Here is a 19239-nt window from a genome sequence, read left to right on the forward strand (position 1 = left end):
GGTTCTATTAGAACCCAGGTTTTCCTAAAAAGCCCAGGGACCTACCCATTAAACCATACTACCTCTCCCAATGAAGGGGAAACTCAGTGCCTTATGAGGCAACACATTCATCCCACTTTGATAGTTTTTTTGTCTGTTTGTTTGTTTTTTTGCGGTTTCTCCTCTTGTTTTTGTTCAGTTATGTCTGACTCTTCATGATCCCAAAAGACACTACAGTGGTTGCCATTTCCTTTTCCAGCTCATTTTACAGATGAGGAAACTAAGGCAAACAGGGTAAAGCAATTTCCACAGCTGGTAAGTGTCTGAGGCTGGATTTAAACTCAGGTCTTCATGACTCCAGGGCCCGCAGTCTATCCACTGTGCAACCTAGAACAGTGCAACTTCTCCCTGTTGTTCCTAGTTCTGCCTCTGGGACTAAGCAGAAAACAATGAATCCCTCCACAACATGATAGCACTTCTGTTGTGAAGACAGCCATCATGTCCTATCTCTCCTTCCCAGATCTTCTTTTATCTAGGTTAAACATCCAGTTATCCTCTTTTGGACATGTTCCAGTTTATCAAAGTCCTTCCTAAAATATGGTACCAAGAATTGAACACTGTATTTTAAGTGGTCTGGTCAGGACAGAACACAGCAGGATTAGAATTCCCTCCATTCTGGACGTAATGTTCCTATTCATTCAACCTAAGATAGTATGAGGTTTTTAATTAGGTAAGGATTTTTTTTTAAAACCATGTCATATGTATGGCTGAATTTTAGCAGGAACTGAAGTCAAGCTCTCCAGCCTAGGGTTTGAAGGATCATAGGACTTAGGATTGCTAGGAGCAGCCTGGGAGACCTTCTTTTCTAACCACAGCATCCCATGCTGATTGTCCAGAAAAGTGAAGTTACACTGGGGAACCTCATCATTCTGCAAGAATGAATCAGCTTTGGTACTCACAAGTCATCAGTCATTACCCTCTGTCCCTCTGATTGAAAACGGAGCCACAAACTCCAAAGCTTCCATTTAAGGAGGGGGCTTAGGATAGACATTTCTTAATTTCCCACCTTGCTACACTGCTTTGAGACTTATCTGACTTCATCACGCCCCCCACACTGGGTAACTTCTTCCCCTTCCCCCACCTCCCATCCCCTTTCAGCTTCCTTTTCATTTTATCTTCTGCCATTAGATTTTAAGCTTCTTGAGGGAAAGGACTATCTTTATTTTTTTCCTATGTGTATCTCTAGCATTTAGCACAGTGTGCTAGCTTTTGTTAAATGCTAATTGATTGACTAATATGACCAAGACTACATAGGTATTAAGGAGTCAAGCTGGTATTTGAACCCATATCCTCTGGCTCCATATCCAGTGTCCTTTCCACTAAAAAATAAGCAAACAGATTTCATTAATCAGGACAACATATATCCATCTCTAGCCTCAGAATCCTGGAATATCAGAGTTGGAAGGAGTCATAGAGATCACTTAATCCATCCAAATTGTACCTAAAAAGATACTGCTTTTTACAGCACTCCAGACAAGTGATCATCTATCCTGGATTGAAGATCTTCAAAGAAAGACACCCCACAGTCTTCCAAAATAGCTCGTTCCACTTTGAGGCCTCATCCTCCCTTCAGTGTAATTCAGCCCTCTTATGTTTGACCAATGACTCTGGGCAACTCATTCATCCTTCTTCTTTTATCATTGCTTGTACCTGAACATTTTCCTTAATAATTCACATTCCAGCCATATATATTTTCTGCTTCCTAAAAAAGAAACTTCCATTATTCCACTAAACTTTGTGATCAAGACATATATCCTCAGCAACTATTTGAGGATTTCCATCACTAGGCTGGTATGAAAATGCTCTCTGTACTTGTGATATGGTACCCTGACTTACAAGAGAAAATTATGACTTTGGGTCTCTAGAAATTTTCAAAGCCTCTTATTGAATTCACTGTTCCCTCAGGTCTTTTTGATATGAACCATTGTCTGACCACATCTTCTCAACTCTGTACATGTATACTGATTTTTTTTTAGCATACGTGTAGGACTTAAAATTTAATACTATGAAATTTTGTATTATAAGACCAAGTCCATAATTCTTGCTTGTTAAGATGTTTTGGATTCTGATCCTAACATTTGACACACTAGCTATCTCTCCCAGTTTCATGTCATCTATAAATATGATAAGCATGGCAATGCTGTACAGGGAATAGACTTCTGGCTTTGGGTTCAAATTCTGCTATTACCAAGGGCAAGTTGCTTGCTTTCCTCTAAGCCTTCATCTCTATATCTGTCAAGAATAACAGCATCATAGATTTAGACTTGAAAAGGACAGAATTCATCTAATCCACCTTCCTCATTACAGAGATGAGAAAACAGGCCCATAGAGGTTGTGACTTGTCCAAAGTCACACAGGTAGTAAGTGACAGAGCCAGGATCTGAATCCTGGTTCTTTGACTGCAAATCCAATATTCTTTCTCCTTAACCACATTATGATATCTGTAGTACCTTTCTCACAGAGCTATTGTAAGACTCAAATAAGATCATGTGTCTAAAGTCCTTTGTAAACCTTAAAGTACTATGCAAACATCAGATGTTATGTATGATTTCATCTAAGTTATTTTTTAAAAGTTGAATAGAAGAGGGTCAGGGACAGAATCCTATGGCACTTTATTATTCCTCTACAGCAGTGATGTGAAATGCAGATAGAAATGGGGCTACTAATCTATACATAAAGTTCTCTGTAGACCACAAATTGATTTAGTTTTGAAATATTATCTACATCCTGCTATATTTGCTTTGTTTTGTTAAAAATTTCCCAATTATATTTGAATCTGGTTGGGGCTGCTCTCAGAACTATAGTAGGCAGCCATGGACCACATGTTTGATACTTCTGAACTAAAAGAATTGCAGACTCTGAGCCAAATGTCAATTAATTTATCTTCATTTATCACTTCCTATATCACGCCTGTCTTCTTAACAAATATTTGTTGAATTGAACTGACCATTCTGCTAGTTCTGAATCTATCATATTATCCAGCCAATAGCATGCCCTCTTTTCCACAGGGATGCAGTGAGAGACTTTACCATATATGCCTTAGACACTAAACTGGCTGATGTGCCAGTCTCATCAAACTGTACTGTCAAAAAAGCAAATTAGTTTGGTCTTACATGATATTTTCTTGATGAATTCAAGTGGGCTCCTACTGATTCCTTTTCAACCATTCACAAACTTTTTCTTTGAAAATTTTTGTGGGAATCAAAGTCAAGTTCAATAGCATACAGTTTGAAGAATCTATCTTGTTGCCTTTTTTTTTCAGTTCCCTCACCTGTAAAAAGAGGGAATTGAATTCAATGGCCTTTAATATCCCTTCTAGTTCTAAATTTATGTTCCTATAACTCTACTGGAAATCTAGGAGTCAGCTCATTCCCAGTACTGTGGTATATCTCCCACCCACCACAATTGTTCAAAGATGATTGTTAATGACATGGCAATTATATTGGCCAATTCTTTCAAACTGTTGCAAGGCAGGTGGGTGGCATGGTGATTAGGTCCATGTGGACCTATATAGGTCCTCGAGCCAGGAAGATCTGAGTTCAGATCTAGCCTCAGATATTTAGCTGTGTGATCCTATACAAGCTACTTAACCTCCATCTATCTCTATTTTCTCAAATATAAAACAAAGATAAGATCTACATTCCAGGATTCTTGTGAGGATCAAATGAAGTAATAAATTTTAAAATGTTTAAAGCAGTCTCTGGCACATACCAGGTACTCAATAAATGTTTGCTTCCCTCTTTCTACTAGGATACATTCCATCTAGCTCTAGTGACTTGAATTAATTGGATCCAGGTAGGTATTTTCTTAACATCTCCTCATTTATCTTGGTTTTTAATCCTTTGTTAATTTCTTTTCTATTTCTCAGTCTGAAGATTATTTTCTTTGGTAGAGAAAACAGAAACACAATACAAGTTGAGTAGGTTTGCATTCTCAGCACCATTCATTATCATATATCCAATGAGTCTTCTCAATCCAAGCAGTGGTCTTATCCCTTCTTAATCCTCCTCCTGCTCCCAATACGGCTATTAAAAACCCACAACCTTTTCAAGGTCTCTAATATCTAATGCATGCCTCAGATAGTTCTGCTCTCCAGCCTACCTGACAATATTCTTAAAGGTTAGGGCTACTATTTTATATTCAGCCTATATAATCTGACCTCATTTCCATCTTTTCGATAAATCTTTTACATCATTAGTCATTGAGTTCCACCAATGTGGCCACAATGTGCCTCTCTGAACAATCCTCCTCTTTCTTCCTCATCAGAATCATCTCATTCATGGGCTTCAAATTTTGTTCTCCCTATCACTTCCTCAAAGACTGAAATCATCATCAAACCAAGGCAAGAATTTAATAAACTCTTATGCTTTCCTCCATCACTACTCCTGTCTTTGGGATTTATTTCTGAAACTCATTATTTGGTTCCATCTTCTAGAGAGGCAATTCTGTAATATAGTCCCACAACAATTTTCTTCCTTCCACTAAGCCTAACCCAAATGGCCTTTATTACGCCACAATTTCCAGAGTTCCTGATGAGAGTTAAATTTTTTTTTTGTTTGGTTTAGTTTTTGGTTGTATGATGATACTTCACTACCTTGTTAACTAATTTGTTCCCTTGGAGTAAGTTATACCTTGTCACTGACATATTTCAGACATGAGTCCCATTTCTGCCATGTTTCAGTCATACTTAATTTTATCTCCTTGTATTAAGTGAAATCTCTGGTTCATTTTCTCTATGAGCCATGGTCTATGGTTCATGGATAGGCAGCTAAGGATGTATTATTAATTATACTTTTCTTAGACATCATCTTCATGCCTGGGTAGATAGGTGGCACAGTGGATAGAGCACTGGGCCTGGAATCAAGAAGACTCATCTTTCTGAGTTCAAATCTGACCTCAAACACTTACTAGCTATGTGACTCTGAGCAAGTCACTTAACTCTGTTTGCCTCAGCTTCCTCATCTGTAAAATGAGTTGGAGAAGGAAATACCAAACCACTCCAGTATCTTTGCCAAGAAAACCCCAAACGGAGTCATGAAGAGTTGGACATGACTGAAAAATGACTAGACAACAACATATCATGCCTACAACTCTTAAAGATAGCTGATTGAGCAGATGTATGCCTTCATTTTTTTCCTCCCTCTTCCATTCTATTCTGTTTTTAAAATAAAGATCCTTTCCACCAAATCTGCGAGTCTCTAGGAAAATGCATTCATTTTCACCTTCATTAGATGGACTCTATCGCTGTTCAAAAGCCCATTATTTTTGTTTTCTAAGACTAGAAATCCAAATCCCATTCTCTGTCACCATCTTTTTTAACAAGCTAATCACTTTCCACATATAACTCTCTGCTAAATCCCCTCCCTTCTATCAACAGCAGGGATGAAAAACATCGCTTGTGTTCTTAAGGCCTTCAGTTTCTTGTCCAATTCCTAATTGATAGAGATGCTTTCTAGCTTCCTTCTGGTGGTATCATTTGCTGCTCCTTCTCCTCCCTGTATGGATCACTAGAAGTGGGCATTTGTCTTCAGGTTTAAACAATCTCTGGAGATTCTCCATTATCATTCTGATATATATGTATCCTAAGAAGATAGTATATTGCCAGATTATTCATATCTGCACACCTCAGTGCCCCTCAGTGGAAAATTGCTGACCCCTGGGACTTATTTTTTTCTTGATGCAAAAAGTACTGAATGTCTTCTCTCTTAGCATTATCACTAGATCCTCACCTTACTGTAATCATCAGGAAATCATGTAGCCCTCAGAGTCCAGCTCTACTCTCTGTGGAAAGATCCTCAAGTCTATTACATAGGTCCACATGCTCTCCCTGCTAGAGGAAGAGGTACTTTAGTTTCCTCAACTATAAATGGGGAATGATAATAGCACATACTTCAGAGTTGTTATGAGGATCAAAGGAGATATTTGTAAAGAGCTTAGCTGAGTACCTGGCACATAGTAGGTGCTATATAAAACTGCTTATTCTCATTTACTGTGTGCCAAGATTCATTGTAATGGGGATACAAAGGTGAAATAAGACATATTCCATGCCCTTGGGGAGCTTATAGTACACACCTGTACTATACACAAATACACAATATGCAAATACACAAAACCTACGATACACTCCATGAGGTGATAAGTGTATGAGAGGTTTGAGAAAAGAGTGATCACTAACCAGGCACACACCTGTAACACAGCACCCATAATCCTGCTACCAGGGAGGCAGAGGTTGGTGGATCACCTTAGTTCTGTGGTTCCTAGCTACAGTAAGATTAAGGATGATCAGTTGTCTAGAGTAAGTCTGGCATCAATACAGTGACCACCAGTAAGTGAAGGGCTACCATATGTCCAAAGGAAGAGTAAATTGGGCCAGGTCAGAAAAATGGAGCAAGTTCAAGCTTCCATACTGATCAGCATTCAGATTCAGCTAGGTATGTATCTTGGGAAGGGGGTAGAGGGAACATTAACATTATTTACAGCTGAAGAGATCAAAGAAGACTGCCTGTAGTAAGCAGCACCTGAGATGGACCTTGAAAGACAGGAAGCATTTTATCAAGGAGAAATGTCAGGGGATACCACTGTAGTCCTGGGGGAGAATCTACAAAAGGATATAGGTGTCTGAAAGAAAAAGATGAAATCAGGAAACAAAGGGCGCCTTGGTTTGACCATAATATAAGAGTATATGAAAGGAAGATAGTCCTTAAGGACAAGAACTGCGTCATCTCCTTGTGCCTCCCAAAGCAATTAACGTTACGCATTACACATAACACACTTAATAAAAATTTGTTAAAAGGAACGCGTATAGTGCTGGTCCATACAACCATAGGAACTCTCAACAGAGAAAGACAGCCTCCCTAACAGAGATGATATGACAACTAGTTTGATAGTAAGCACCTCATTAATGTTGATCCATCAGGTTCAGATAGACCCAAGAAGGTATTACTTAGGGTTTGAAATACTTCACTCTAAATAACAATAACGGTAAGAGGCAAAATCTAGAAGACACTTTAAACCCATTATCTCATTTGCTCCTCACAATAGCTCTTCAAGGTAGGTATATTAAGCTTTATTATCCCTAATTTATATGGATACTAACTCATTTGTATCATGCTTTACAATTTACAAAACAGTTTACATGCATTATTTCATTGGATTCTCAAATCAACCCTATGGGTGAACTGATGCTGGTATTCTCATTCCCATTTCATACATGGGGAAAGTGAAACTCAGAGATAATAAGTGACTTGCCCAAGGTCACACAGTTACTAAGTGGTAAATCCAAGACTCAAATCCAGGTCCTCTGGCTCTAAATTTTCCACTATACCATAATAATTCTTCTGTGGGACAAAAGAGCTCAGAGCAGGTACTTGGTTGTACAGCTCATAAGCGGCAAAAACCAGAACATAAACCAAGTCTTCTAACACTACTGTCTATTCGTACATAGTTGTTTGCATGTTTACATCCCCCATTTTAAATGAACTTCTTGAGATCAGGGACTGTTTTGGTTTTTTCTATGTTTTTTTTTTTTATTACTTCATATCTCTAGCCCTTATCATAGTTCCTGTAACATAGTAGGTACTTATTGAATGACTAAGGTGAGTGCTTCTGTCATTATACTATGCTTTCTCCCCAGTGCCCAGGGAAATTCCATGCCATTATGGGGTTCAAATGCAGAAGGTGAGGGAGGATCGTGAACAATGGATTCCAAATGAAAATCCAGTTCAAAGAGATTTGCCCCATTCATGTAAACAGGGGAGAGACTGACAGCACTTCGCTGAGATGGTTGGTTTCTGGTTCTTTTGCATCTATGTTATTGCCTCTCCCCCCACCAATGCCCCCTAATTCCTTCCTCCTCCCCCCAAGACATCCACGGGACAAGGTCACCTACTGTGCAGCTTCATGGATGAGACAGACTATCCCAGCTTCCTGGAAGTTCCTGGAAAGTTATCAAATTACAGCTCTTGGGGGAAGAGGGGGTGCTTGCCTGGCCTCAACTAAACCAAGGCAAGCAGCTGTCCTGCTGGAGAGGGGAACAGGAAAGGGAGAAGGGAAGACACAGGAAGGACTCTCATACTGTCATGGTATTGGCATGACCGGCAGGAAAGCTTTCTGCTGGTATTTGGAACTGAAGGGTTGCTCTGGGAACCCAGCCCAGGCAGAGGCTTTTAAAATGATAGAGGGAAGTGTTAGCGTACCTGAGAACAGAGGCAGCCCTCCTTTGACACCAGGCTGCTGAGGGAGGGTGGCCAAAGGGATAGCAAGCAGCCTTGGGCTCTGTGCTGCTGGACAGCACTGACAGGGAATATTTTCTGCTGATCCATGCAGAGGCCAGCTTAATTCCGGCTCCTGGTTTGTGCTGAGCTGGATGCATTTCACCAGGGCCAGGGAGTAGGACAGTCATTTCTTTCCCCCTCAGTCCATCCCCCATGTCTAGTACAGGGCACAGCAAAATCAGTATATGCCATACACTTTGGCCCAGAAGAACCCAGAAGTTTCTGTACACATGTAGTATATAGGATTTGCAGGAAGCAGTGTCTCCCCCCCCTCATCCCCCTTGAGTAGAGAGTAGAATTTGCCTACAGGATATTGTAAATCCCTATGCTCTGCCCAGGGGAGTGATGTAAATTCCAGTCGCTGCCTGGCAAGACACTACAAACACTTGTTTACCTAGAAGGACCCCTCAAATCTCCATACACTGCATGGATTGCCCAAGAAGCTGAAGATCCTATACACAGGACATCTCATACACTGACCAGCAGGATACAACAAATTCAATATACTGCAAATCTTGTACAACAGCACTAGAATTCACTCAGTAGTACACTGCAAAATCTGCATCTGACATTGTTCTAAACAATTCATTTCTATGCATAAAGTAACCACTGGGATGCTGAAAACTCCAGATGGTACCCACCAAGATACAACAAATTCCATATATCGCGAATCCTTCTCACATCCCAGTAGAATTCATAATGGTAGCTGGCATGTTTTACAGTGTTTTAAGTGGGACAAAATGCCTGGTGGGATACTGTAATACTTTTCTACCAAGAAAAATACCCTAGACCTTCCAAAGCTACAAATCCTATGCTATCGCTAACTAAAGTACCCTGGAACACTGCAAACTCTACTCAGGGTACCTGTTCAGTGCATAAACTACCCTGTAGCAAAAACTAGCAACTCTGTAGAGTCATTCAAATGTACTGCAAAGAACGTTGGCCCTATTTCTCAACTGGTACACAGTGAGACAATGTAAATAAGGCTACAGAAGCACAGGAGGAACTGGGAATCCAATAAAATGGGAACAGATATGACCCTAAGCTCTTTAAAAAAAAAATCAACCTCAAATGTGTGGGAACATAAGGATTTCACCCTAATATAGCTGTCCATTGTGATGAGCATAGGTACATCTCCTCCAGAAAATTGTGACTGGTCGTATCTCATTTCAACTTTATCCCAAGTGGATCTCTTTGAGGAGACTAGAGGTAGGGGTGGGAGATGTGGGTAGGGGTGAGTTGCTAAGAAAAATATAACATAAATCCTCTTTAAATGGCCATTAGCATCATCTTTAAATATATTTAATCATGTTCTAGAGTAGTCACTACATGGGTATTGGACAAACTCCCAGGAACCTTGGGAGCTCCATTAGAGCTTTCTAACATATTTAGACTCCTTCTATAAACTAAGTTTGGGACTTGTGGTGGGTTTTTTAATTATCACAGTATTCTATCCCTCCAAATACTCAGGATTCCAGGGATTTCTCCAGCCCAAGTTGTTCATTAAGGGTTAGGACTTGGTTTAGAAAACATAGACTTCTTTATTTAAAAAAAACTGAGCACCTTATTGACCTTTCCTTCCTTGCCTCATAGTTCATCAAGGTCAAGGTCAGGAGAGGGATGGAGGAGTCTTTCTCCTGAGAACCTTGCACTAACTGTAGGAAGCATAAGACAAGAAAGCAAGAATCATTGCCAGATCCCCCATCTGATTATTCCCTCCTTGTCCATCTCTGTTCTTATAGGTGATTGAGACAACTTTGACCTTAGGAACCATGTAAAAGAGCACTAGAGATTAAAAAAGAAAAAATAAAAAAATGAGCAAGGCCCATGGCAGGATCTCTTTTTTCAAACTCTTGACATTATCTAAAGCCCCCAACTAGCATGAGAAGCAGGAGAGGAAAGCCCTCCTAGATCTTGAGGTTAGATAATTTGGATTTGCTGAGAGCTCTTTCCTCGTGGCTACTTTCATCCAAGTGTGTTATTCTCTATAGGACACATTAAAGACTCACCCTGATGCACCATCCTTGGAGTCTCCATATCCATTCTGGCTAGAAATTCCCAAAAACTGGTGGAATAAAAGTCCTGGTCACTGACAGACCAGGTGTGTAAGGACAACCACTGGGTTATATAGCCATGTCTAGTGTGTGGCATCTTTTCCGGTACTGTCCAAGATATCATAGTTATTAGATGTTAGAATAAGCTGTTCAGGAAGGTTCTGGATACCATAAAAAAACAGGATCTCAAGTGTACTCTATTTGTGATCTTGCCTGAAGACAAGAGTCTAAAATAAATGCCTTAATGTTACTTAGAGTTCTGTAATTTTTCTGAATTGCCATATTTTACCAGGATCAAGGGTATTCTGTGAGATATAGTTTTTACAAGTTTATGATTTGTGGGCTCTACCCCCACCAGACTGAGAAGGAAACTTATTTATAATTGAGTAAGCCTGCATGCGATGAAAACTTAGACAACCAGTACCAAAGGGGAGCTTTCTAGTGCCTATTAAGATTTTAAGCTATACACTTATACCTATATCCCTTCTTTTGGGGTAAATCTGGGCAAATTGTTTATGCTCACACTGTTTATTGGTCTGCTAGAGCTAGACTGAAGGTGGAAGAGGCAAATAACAGAAGGGAAAGATGTTCAAAGCTGCTAGGACATCCATCCACTGTCCACCTACAAGCCATAACACTGCAAAGGGGATATGGCCCAGAGCATGGAGACACAGCAATAGACATTTTGGTATTTAGGAATAAGGGAGAAAACTACTTCACCTTAGTCATTATAGGTTTTTTCCCCCTTCTCCAATCTGTCTTACTCTCTGAGTCTTGCTTGAACCTATCACACAAAGGAAAGAATGCTAGAGAATAACAGCTGATCTCTAGTAGCCAGTAGGTTATCAACCTACCTCCTTAACTGGGTTGATAGTAGAGGGCAGACTCTATCTTGGTTTCACCAAATGAATAACCCTAAAAACTCTAACACTCCAGATTGTGATCCACTCTGATAGAAATATCCTTATGATACAATCTCCATGGACAGAGAGTAGACAGATCCACTGCTGGCTTACTCTCTGTAGGAGATTCCTAGGTCTGAAGACTACTTTTGTCCTCCCTTTCTCAAGAAAGAAAAGGGCAGAGAAAGGAAGGAAGGAAACAAACATTTACAAAGTGCTAGGCATTGTATTAGGCCTTTGATCCTTACAACAATCCCAGGAAGTAGGTGCTGCTATTATCCCCATTTTACAGCAGAGAAAATGGCAGCAGAGGCTAGGTGACTTGCCCAGGGTCACAAAGATAACAAGTGTCTGGGGGCAGATTTGAACTCAGGTCTTCCTGACTCCAGGACCAGTGCTCTATCTATGGCCTCTTTCCTCTAAGAGCCAGGATTTTCCATCTTGAACAAGTGCTAGGTGAATTCTGAGGCCAAAGATCTCATGTGATACAATAATTTCCTTGGAGAAGTGGTGGAAACAGATATATTATTTGATTTTTCATTTCTAGAGCAAATTTCACCCAAGAATTACTGTTGTGTTCTTTCCAACATGAGGCAACAGAGCTTTATTGAAGGGTCACACAAATCACAGGGAAGTTTAGTAACTTGTCTTCTGTCAGCTTGCAAATGTCATCCACCTATACTTCCTAAAGATCAGGTCTGTGTTAGGGAAATGATACTGGTATTAAATGTGAGTCACTAGGACATGAGATAAACCACCCCCACTGATCCAGATGGTCTTAAAACCTTTTTAGGGTGGGTGATATTAATGAATCATTTTTAGTACAATAGAGAACAAACCTGAACAAATGACTTCAGGGTCCCCAAGGATATTAGTTTAGCAGAGACTAGACTTGAACCAAATTAACTCCTAAGGCAGCAACGGGGAGAAGGTTCAAAGTTTGCAATGCTATTTGGTTTTGTGGGAAAGTAAAGTTCCCAAAGAACCTGGGGGATCAGAAACAGGAGTAGGGTGAGAGATATTCTGTCTCTGGATTAAACAAAATTGCATTTGTCTTCCATCTTCTTTCCATGTCTCCATTGAATGGGGCTATAATGGGAGGCTATGGGATAGAAGGAAGTGTAGACATAAAGAAGAGTGGACTTAGATCTTGGTCCTGGACTCAGTCACAGCTAAGTTGACAGAGAAATAGACATCTATAACCTCATAACAATTAATTCAAAGCTAGCTCATGGCAAGATCATGGACTCCTATACCCTACCTGAAGTCCAATGTGCTTAGGCATACTTGAATATCTCCTGTATGTACAAAACTAGGAAATATGTTCTTGAAGAAAGAGTTCTACAGTGGGAGTCAGGAGACCAGGCTTCTAGTCTTGGTTCAGCTATTAATTGACTTTCATTTATTCCATCATTCAACAAGCATTTATTAAACACTTACTATTTGTAAGGCATGGTGCTAGGTACTGTGGGTATGAAGACACAAAAGCAAACAGCGTGACTCTCAAGGAATTTACATTCTCCTAGATAAATGTTTGCAAAATGACTGAATTACCTTGGACAAGTCAGTTAACTTCTCTGTACTTCATTGTCTTCAACTTTAAAAATAAGAGGGTTCAATCAGATTTCTTAAATTATTTTATTTTAGATTAGGTTCCTTACAAGAACAAGATCTGGGAAAGTGGGGCCATGTGTACTCCCTACTGTCAACTAAAATAATCTAGTCACTTAAATGGAAATGTCCTTAGTTTATTTACTACTGTTGGTGGTAATAGTACAGTTTAAATGACTAAGGGCTTGGGATGGGTTTGAGCTGATATTTGAGTACAAAGGAAAAGATTCAGGCTTTCCTTATGGAATAGTCTGAGAAGCTCCATAGGGAAGCTCAAGAGATTATGAAGACATATAGATGTATACTGACTTGTTCAGAAAATCCTGGAATACTGAAGCTAGTATTCTCTAATAATGTCACTAGTAGGCATTCTGAGCAATTAGATATTCCATTTTTTTGTTGTGTAAGTTAACATTTTGTGGCTTACTATGTATACTAGCATGGAATTAACAAAAGTATCAGTAGAGAAAAACTCCCAGTTTCTTTTCCTTCTCTCATCTGTCTCCGCTCTCCTCTACCCTTCCTAGGGAAAATCTGCCCTAACATTTCTAATAAGATAGAGTCCCAAGAATCATCAGTATACACTACTGGAAAGGTTTGGCTAATGGTGTTTTGTTTTGATTGGGCTAAACTGAGTACTTCCCTTTTCTTTACTGTCTTTCAACCTACTCGTGTGTAAAGTGGTCAGAATACAAATGAGCTGTGTAAAATGAGTGACATTCTTCCATGAAAGAGGTTGTAGAAAGAATTAATTTTCTTTATGATAGGACATAATAGGATCTCATTCAAATGAAAAGTACTATTGAAGGGGATGAACACATAGGTTTCAGATAAGACATCCTATAATTTCCTTTCCTTTAATGTTTATCTGGTACTCAGCCTTGGGATAGAGCCTGGCTTCTCCCAGGTACCTCCAGTACAAGAGTAAAAGAGAGTCATTTCATCCAGATTGGACACGTCAGGAATCAAAGGATAGCCTGCCTGCATGTAAAAAAGACTACTTTGGCTTCTAGGTTTTGAGCTGAACATATCTGAACAGTCATGCTTGCAGAAAATAAGAGTACAACTGAGATCCAAAATGGTACCAGTTAGAGTCACCATCTAAAGGGAAGCTTGGCCAGATGTTCCTATTAGTGGCCCGAAATGGTGAAAGGTTTAGTCTCAAAAGTCTCAGAAACCCAAAAGCATGAAGACAGGAAAAATCTCTTGCTTCCTAGCAAATCCCCAAATTCTTACATGATAATTGCTTTTATCCCTCTAACTACTATGGGTTTCAATAGATCCTGCCATAGGATTCCCTGCCCAGGAAAAAAAAAAGTTAAAGTGGGGAATCAGGAGAGTTTAGAAGTGGAAAACAGCTCAGAAGTGTCTGATGACCTTGCACACCTGTGATGGAATCAAAGCAAGAAGTTAAGATAATCATGAGAAACATTTACAAATAGTATTCCTGAATGAAAGAGAGAAATAGAACTGGTCTGTGGGGGGTAGAGGGTAGAAAGCAGGTACTTACACAGTTTCATCATTCTTGAATTCCAACTCCCCATAGGTGTCTTCAAAGTCCTCACCACCACCCTTGGCAGTCCCTTCCACTGTCCTAAAGGGGATGATGACTGTGCCCCTGGCACCTGATGTCCGGAGGACCTTGACCTCCATGACACCAATGCTCTCACTGACATGAATGACATCACATTCAAAAGTGAAGATGCCCGCGTGATCATCATCCAGAATGGTGACTGTAGCCACAGAGGGGGAAGACAACACAGCCCTGGTCAAGGGCAGATTGTTGATTGCTCCAGGGGGTAGTCCTTCATCTGGCTGTTCCTCCACTATGCGAACATTGCTGAGTCTTACAAAGAAATGTTCATCCTCCTCAAAGATGTCATCATCAATAATGCCAACAGAAAATTCCTTCTGGGTTTCTCCTGGTTTCAGGACCACTGTGCCTTCTGTGAACTCATAATCAGCCCCAGCATTGGCAGAACCATCTTCTGTCTTGTAGTCCACATACATGGTCTTGGAGGTATCACCCCCTTTCCGCACCACAGTCAAGAGGACAGCTCCGCAATTCTCCAGGCACTGGTAGGAGCATGGGTCAAAGAAAACTTTGGACACAAAATCCTCAGGCTCATCGGTATGCACCTCACCCATGCTGGACGATTTCTTGGCTTGCTCTGCTGCATGTTTCTTCAGGATGTTGCCTGCTCCAGTCATCATACGGGTGGCTTGGATCCGATAGAAGGCTCGGCTCTTTTGTTGATGGGAAAGGGCATAGTAGTTGGCCATCTCCACCAGCTGATCCAGATCCTTTTCTGGGTGCTTTTGTTTCAGGTCCTTGAGGATCCGAATCATTTCTCTGCGAGACTCATCCACTTCTTTCCCTTCTATAGGTACCAGGTTCCCATCTAGGAAATGAGAATTCATCATCTTTCCATCCATCTCAATGCCTTTGGGATGGTCACCCTCTGTCTCTATGATGATACCTCGGTGCTTGTCTGTACGGTATTTTTTGTGCATATACTTGTAGAAGAGTAGCCGTCTATCTGCCATCCAGGCCAAGAGGACGCATATGGGAAAGAAGAAGAGAGTGAGGAGGCCCTCCCACACCTGAACCACACCTGGTGAAAATACTGCCAGGATCATATACAGCCAGATGTAGGCAAAGATGCTCCATGCAGCAGTGATAAAAAAGACCCGAAGGTGCTTAATCTTCCGGGTCTCCCCATCGGGGATCACATAGACACAGATGCCTATGATGATGAACATATTGAAGGCTGCACTGCCTACGATGGTGGAAGGTCCCAAGTCTCCAGCAATGAACCCATGACCACAGACTTCAATCAGAGATAGGAGGATCTCTGGGGCAGAGGAACCCAGAGCCATCAAGGTCAGATTGGAGACAGTTTCATTCCAGACTCGAATAGTAGTTGTACTGGTCTCTCCATTAGGCTTCTTGATAGTCACCTCCCTCTCTTGAGAAGTAATGACCTCGATCGATGCCATGAATCGGTCAGCAATGATGGACACCCCAAGGAACATGTAGATCAGGGCCACAAAATAAACAATGACCCTGGCAATCTTGTCCCCCAGGGAAGGGTTCTCCGGGTACCAGATTGGCAAAATGACACCCTCCTTACAGTCCGATGACCCTGAGCAGGACTCATTGTTCTGCCCTGTACTCTCCACATCCCCAGCTGTGCTAGCCTCTGCTCGAAGACCATTGAGGAAGAGTGCAAAAGTAACCAACCCAAAGTGGAGGAAGGCAGAGGTGAGGGGCCGCAACTTTGACCACGCCATACACAAGATTTAGCTCCTGGCTTCCACCACAGCTGCAGGGGTCCTCCAGATGGGCCAGGAACCTGAAATACAATAGAACAAAAATGGTATGAAAGGGCATGAGATGACAGGGACAGCAAGAGGCAAGTTCCCACCAAGACGCTTTGATGCTTCACCCTTAAGAACCAGATTGTGCTAACATATGGGATAGTCTTTCACTTGGAAAAATAGATATGCCACTAGTCAATCTGCAGCAAAATAGCTGCTCTGCCCTCAGGACCATCTAGTTGAGGTTTACTGGAAGAATAACAAAAAGAAATGGAAATCCTGGAAAATAATGGATGCCCCCTCTAGTCTTCAATCAGAGGGAGTATGCTACAGTGGAAAGAATAATGGTGTTGGAGTCAAGAGATACCTGGGTTTGAATCAGCTCTTAAATTTGCTAGCTGGAATGATTAGCAAGTCACAGAACCACAGAATTTAGAGATGAAAGATATATTCACAATCACCTAGCAATCAAGGTTCTTAACTTGGGGTTCATAAATCTGGTAGCATTGGATTTTTTTTTGACATTCTGATAACTATTTCTATAAAACTAGTCTCCTTTGACATCCTATGAATTTTATTTTATGCATTTAAAAGCATTAGTCTATGAAAGGATCCATCATCAAAGCAGTCCATGACACACAAAATAGAATAACAACTACCAATCTATTCTCTCAATTTGCAGATGGGTAAAATGAGACTTAGAGATGTTAAATGACCTGCCCATGATCATACAGGAAGGCAGCAGTGAAGCTGAGATTGAAGCCAGGTCTTTGGAATTTGAGTCCAAATTTCACTAATTGAGTTCATTTCACTAATTCAGATTACTTAACCTCTTTGACCCTCGATTTCCTACTATGTAAAATAACACTCCTGTTCCTACCTCATAAGGTTGGTGTGAGGAAACCTCTTTGTAAACCTTAAAATGAAAATCTTAAATGTCATTTCATTATTTTAACAACATTATACTAACATCAATAGTGAGAACCCTCAGGGAATGAAATCTCAACTGTCTTTTCTCTACCCATAATAGACACAAATCAGTGCTAACTTGACTAACCCTCATCACTACCTCAACTTCATTCCTGTCCCTGAACATATATCCTCCTCACTCCACTGAAATAATACCTACTATAGCCAAATCTGGGTTAAAAATACACTGCCCTTAGGGCCATCTTCCCCCACCATCTTCCTAACTTGGAGGGCAGATCTAGAATCCTCTCCAAACTAAACAGTGCTATCCACTGATCCACTGTAGTCAATATCCATATTTCCTGTAATACCTGGAGAAAATGAATTTCTTCTAGTTTCACTTTGAGTGATATCTGGGCCCTGGTCCTGCAGTTCATAAAGTTTTTTGAAGAAGTCCTATGAATCACAGCATCATTGCTGTTGAGTCGTTTCAGTTGTGTCTGACTCTTTGTGACCCTATTTGGAGTTTTCTTGGCAAAGATACTAGTGTTGGTTGCCATTTCCTTCTCCAGATCATTTTACGGATGAAGAAACTGAGGCAAACAGGCTTAAGTGACTTGCCCAGGGTCACACAACTAGTAAGTGTCTTAGGTTGGATTTGAACTTGGGAAGTCATGAGTCTTCCTGATTCCAGGCCCTGCACTCTATCCACTGTGCCACCTAGGATGAACAACAAAAGTTGCCAAGCACAGCATCATAGGATCATTGATTTAGAACTAGAAGGAAACACAAAGACTATTAAATACAACTGCCCCATTTTGCAAATTAGAAAACTGAGGTTTAGAGATGGCAAATAACTTGCTTAGGGTTACAAGTAGTAAGTATCTGAGGTAGGACTTAAACACAAGTTCTCTTCACTCCAAGACCAACACTGTCCCTACTATGGTATTTCTGAGACTTAATACAGTCAGCTTTCCATTACCTACAGCTGTGGAGGAGACAAGAGATATGGACAGCACGACATAACAGACTGACTTCCTTTTATTCTAAATGAGTTGCCATGCTATCACTCAATTAGAACTGAACTCTCAGGGCTCACACACATCTCTCCTCCTACCTTCCCTACCAAGAGTCTCTAGACCTACTACTCTCCTATCTCAGTCTCTAGTTGGGGAAATGGGGGAGATGGAAGGTAAGGAAGGAGAGGAGGAGGAAGTCCTACTTTGTCATAAATAATTTACAAAGTGGACCACATTCTCATGAATATTTGAGTTGGCTACATTTGCCTTGCATATGTACAAGTTTCTTTGGTAACCCATCTTCTAGACCCATTTAGGTTGAAAGAAAGCAATTTGTAATGGACCTGGGTTTTCAGCCAAGCCTAGGGAATTTTTCATAAAGCCCTCCTAAATGATGAAGAGAATGATGACTCTATGCTGTAACACATTTTGTAAGGCCAGCATATAGGAGGAAGCCAGCTACTCAACATGTCCTCAGTTTTCAAAGTCTGATTCTCTTCCTCTATGGATCTTGGTTGAATCAGTTCCCAAGAGAGTCTCTGTCAAAGAAGAAATCAAGACTATCTCTTCTCTCCAAAGCTCTCATACCAACTTACACAAGTATGCAGTATCCATTCATAATCATTTCCTTCAGTTACAAAATTCTTATGCAAAATATTCCAGGTCAAAATACTCAGAAATTCCTTCAACTCTTATCCATTTATGCATCCAACAAACACCTATTAAGAGTTTACTATGTGCCTGGCACAAGGTAGGCACTATATAAATATTAGTGATGATGATATCCTGAGTACAGGGACAGACACTTGGCAAACAAAGACAAAAACAATTCTACCCCTTCCCTCAAAAAACTAACTTTCTATGGAGGGGGGAGGATATTTAGGTAGACAAGCAAATGCAGAATATATATCAAGAAAATCCAAAGTGTAACTCTGGCACATCTCTCTGCCAAGGGGAAATGCATGCTGAGGATGAAATTCTGCTAGCCAGGATAGAAATTCTTCAGTTGTCAAGAACCGTGTATTAAAGAGGAATTGTGATTTAAAGAAATACGTTGACCTTCCCTTCTCCTTAAATAAGGGTTCTTAATCAGATTTTAGTGGGTCGGAGA

At 40.6% G+C, this 19239-nt stretch overlaps 1 protein-coding gene across 8 annotated transcripts in view; it reads right to left on the minus strand.

Annotated features, from left to right (window-relative positions):
- SLC8A3 (solute carrier family 8 member A3) overlaps positions 1-19239 on the minus strand; it is a 221091-nt gene that overhangs the window by 155270 nt on the left and 46582 nt on the right. For all 8 annotated transcript variants that reach the window (XM_072629254.1, XM_072629259.1, XM_072629258.1 and 5 more), the window contains exon 2: positions 14390-16235. In XM_072629254.1, the coding sequence (XP_072485355.1) occupies positions 14390-16173 (1784 nt within the window). In that variant the 5' untranslated portion in view covers positions 16174-16235. The remainder of the gene's footprint in view (positions 1-14389; positions 16236-19239) is intronic.

This window comes from Notamacropus eugenii, chromosome 1, assembly GCF_028372415.1.
Source record: "Notamacropus eugenii isolate mMacEug1 chromosome 1, mMacEug1.pri_v2, whole genome shotgun sequence".
NCBI classification, from domain to species: Eukaryota; Metazoa; Chordata; class Mammalia; order Diprotodontia; family Macropodidae; genus Notamacropus; species Notamacropus eugenii.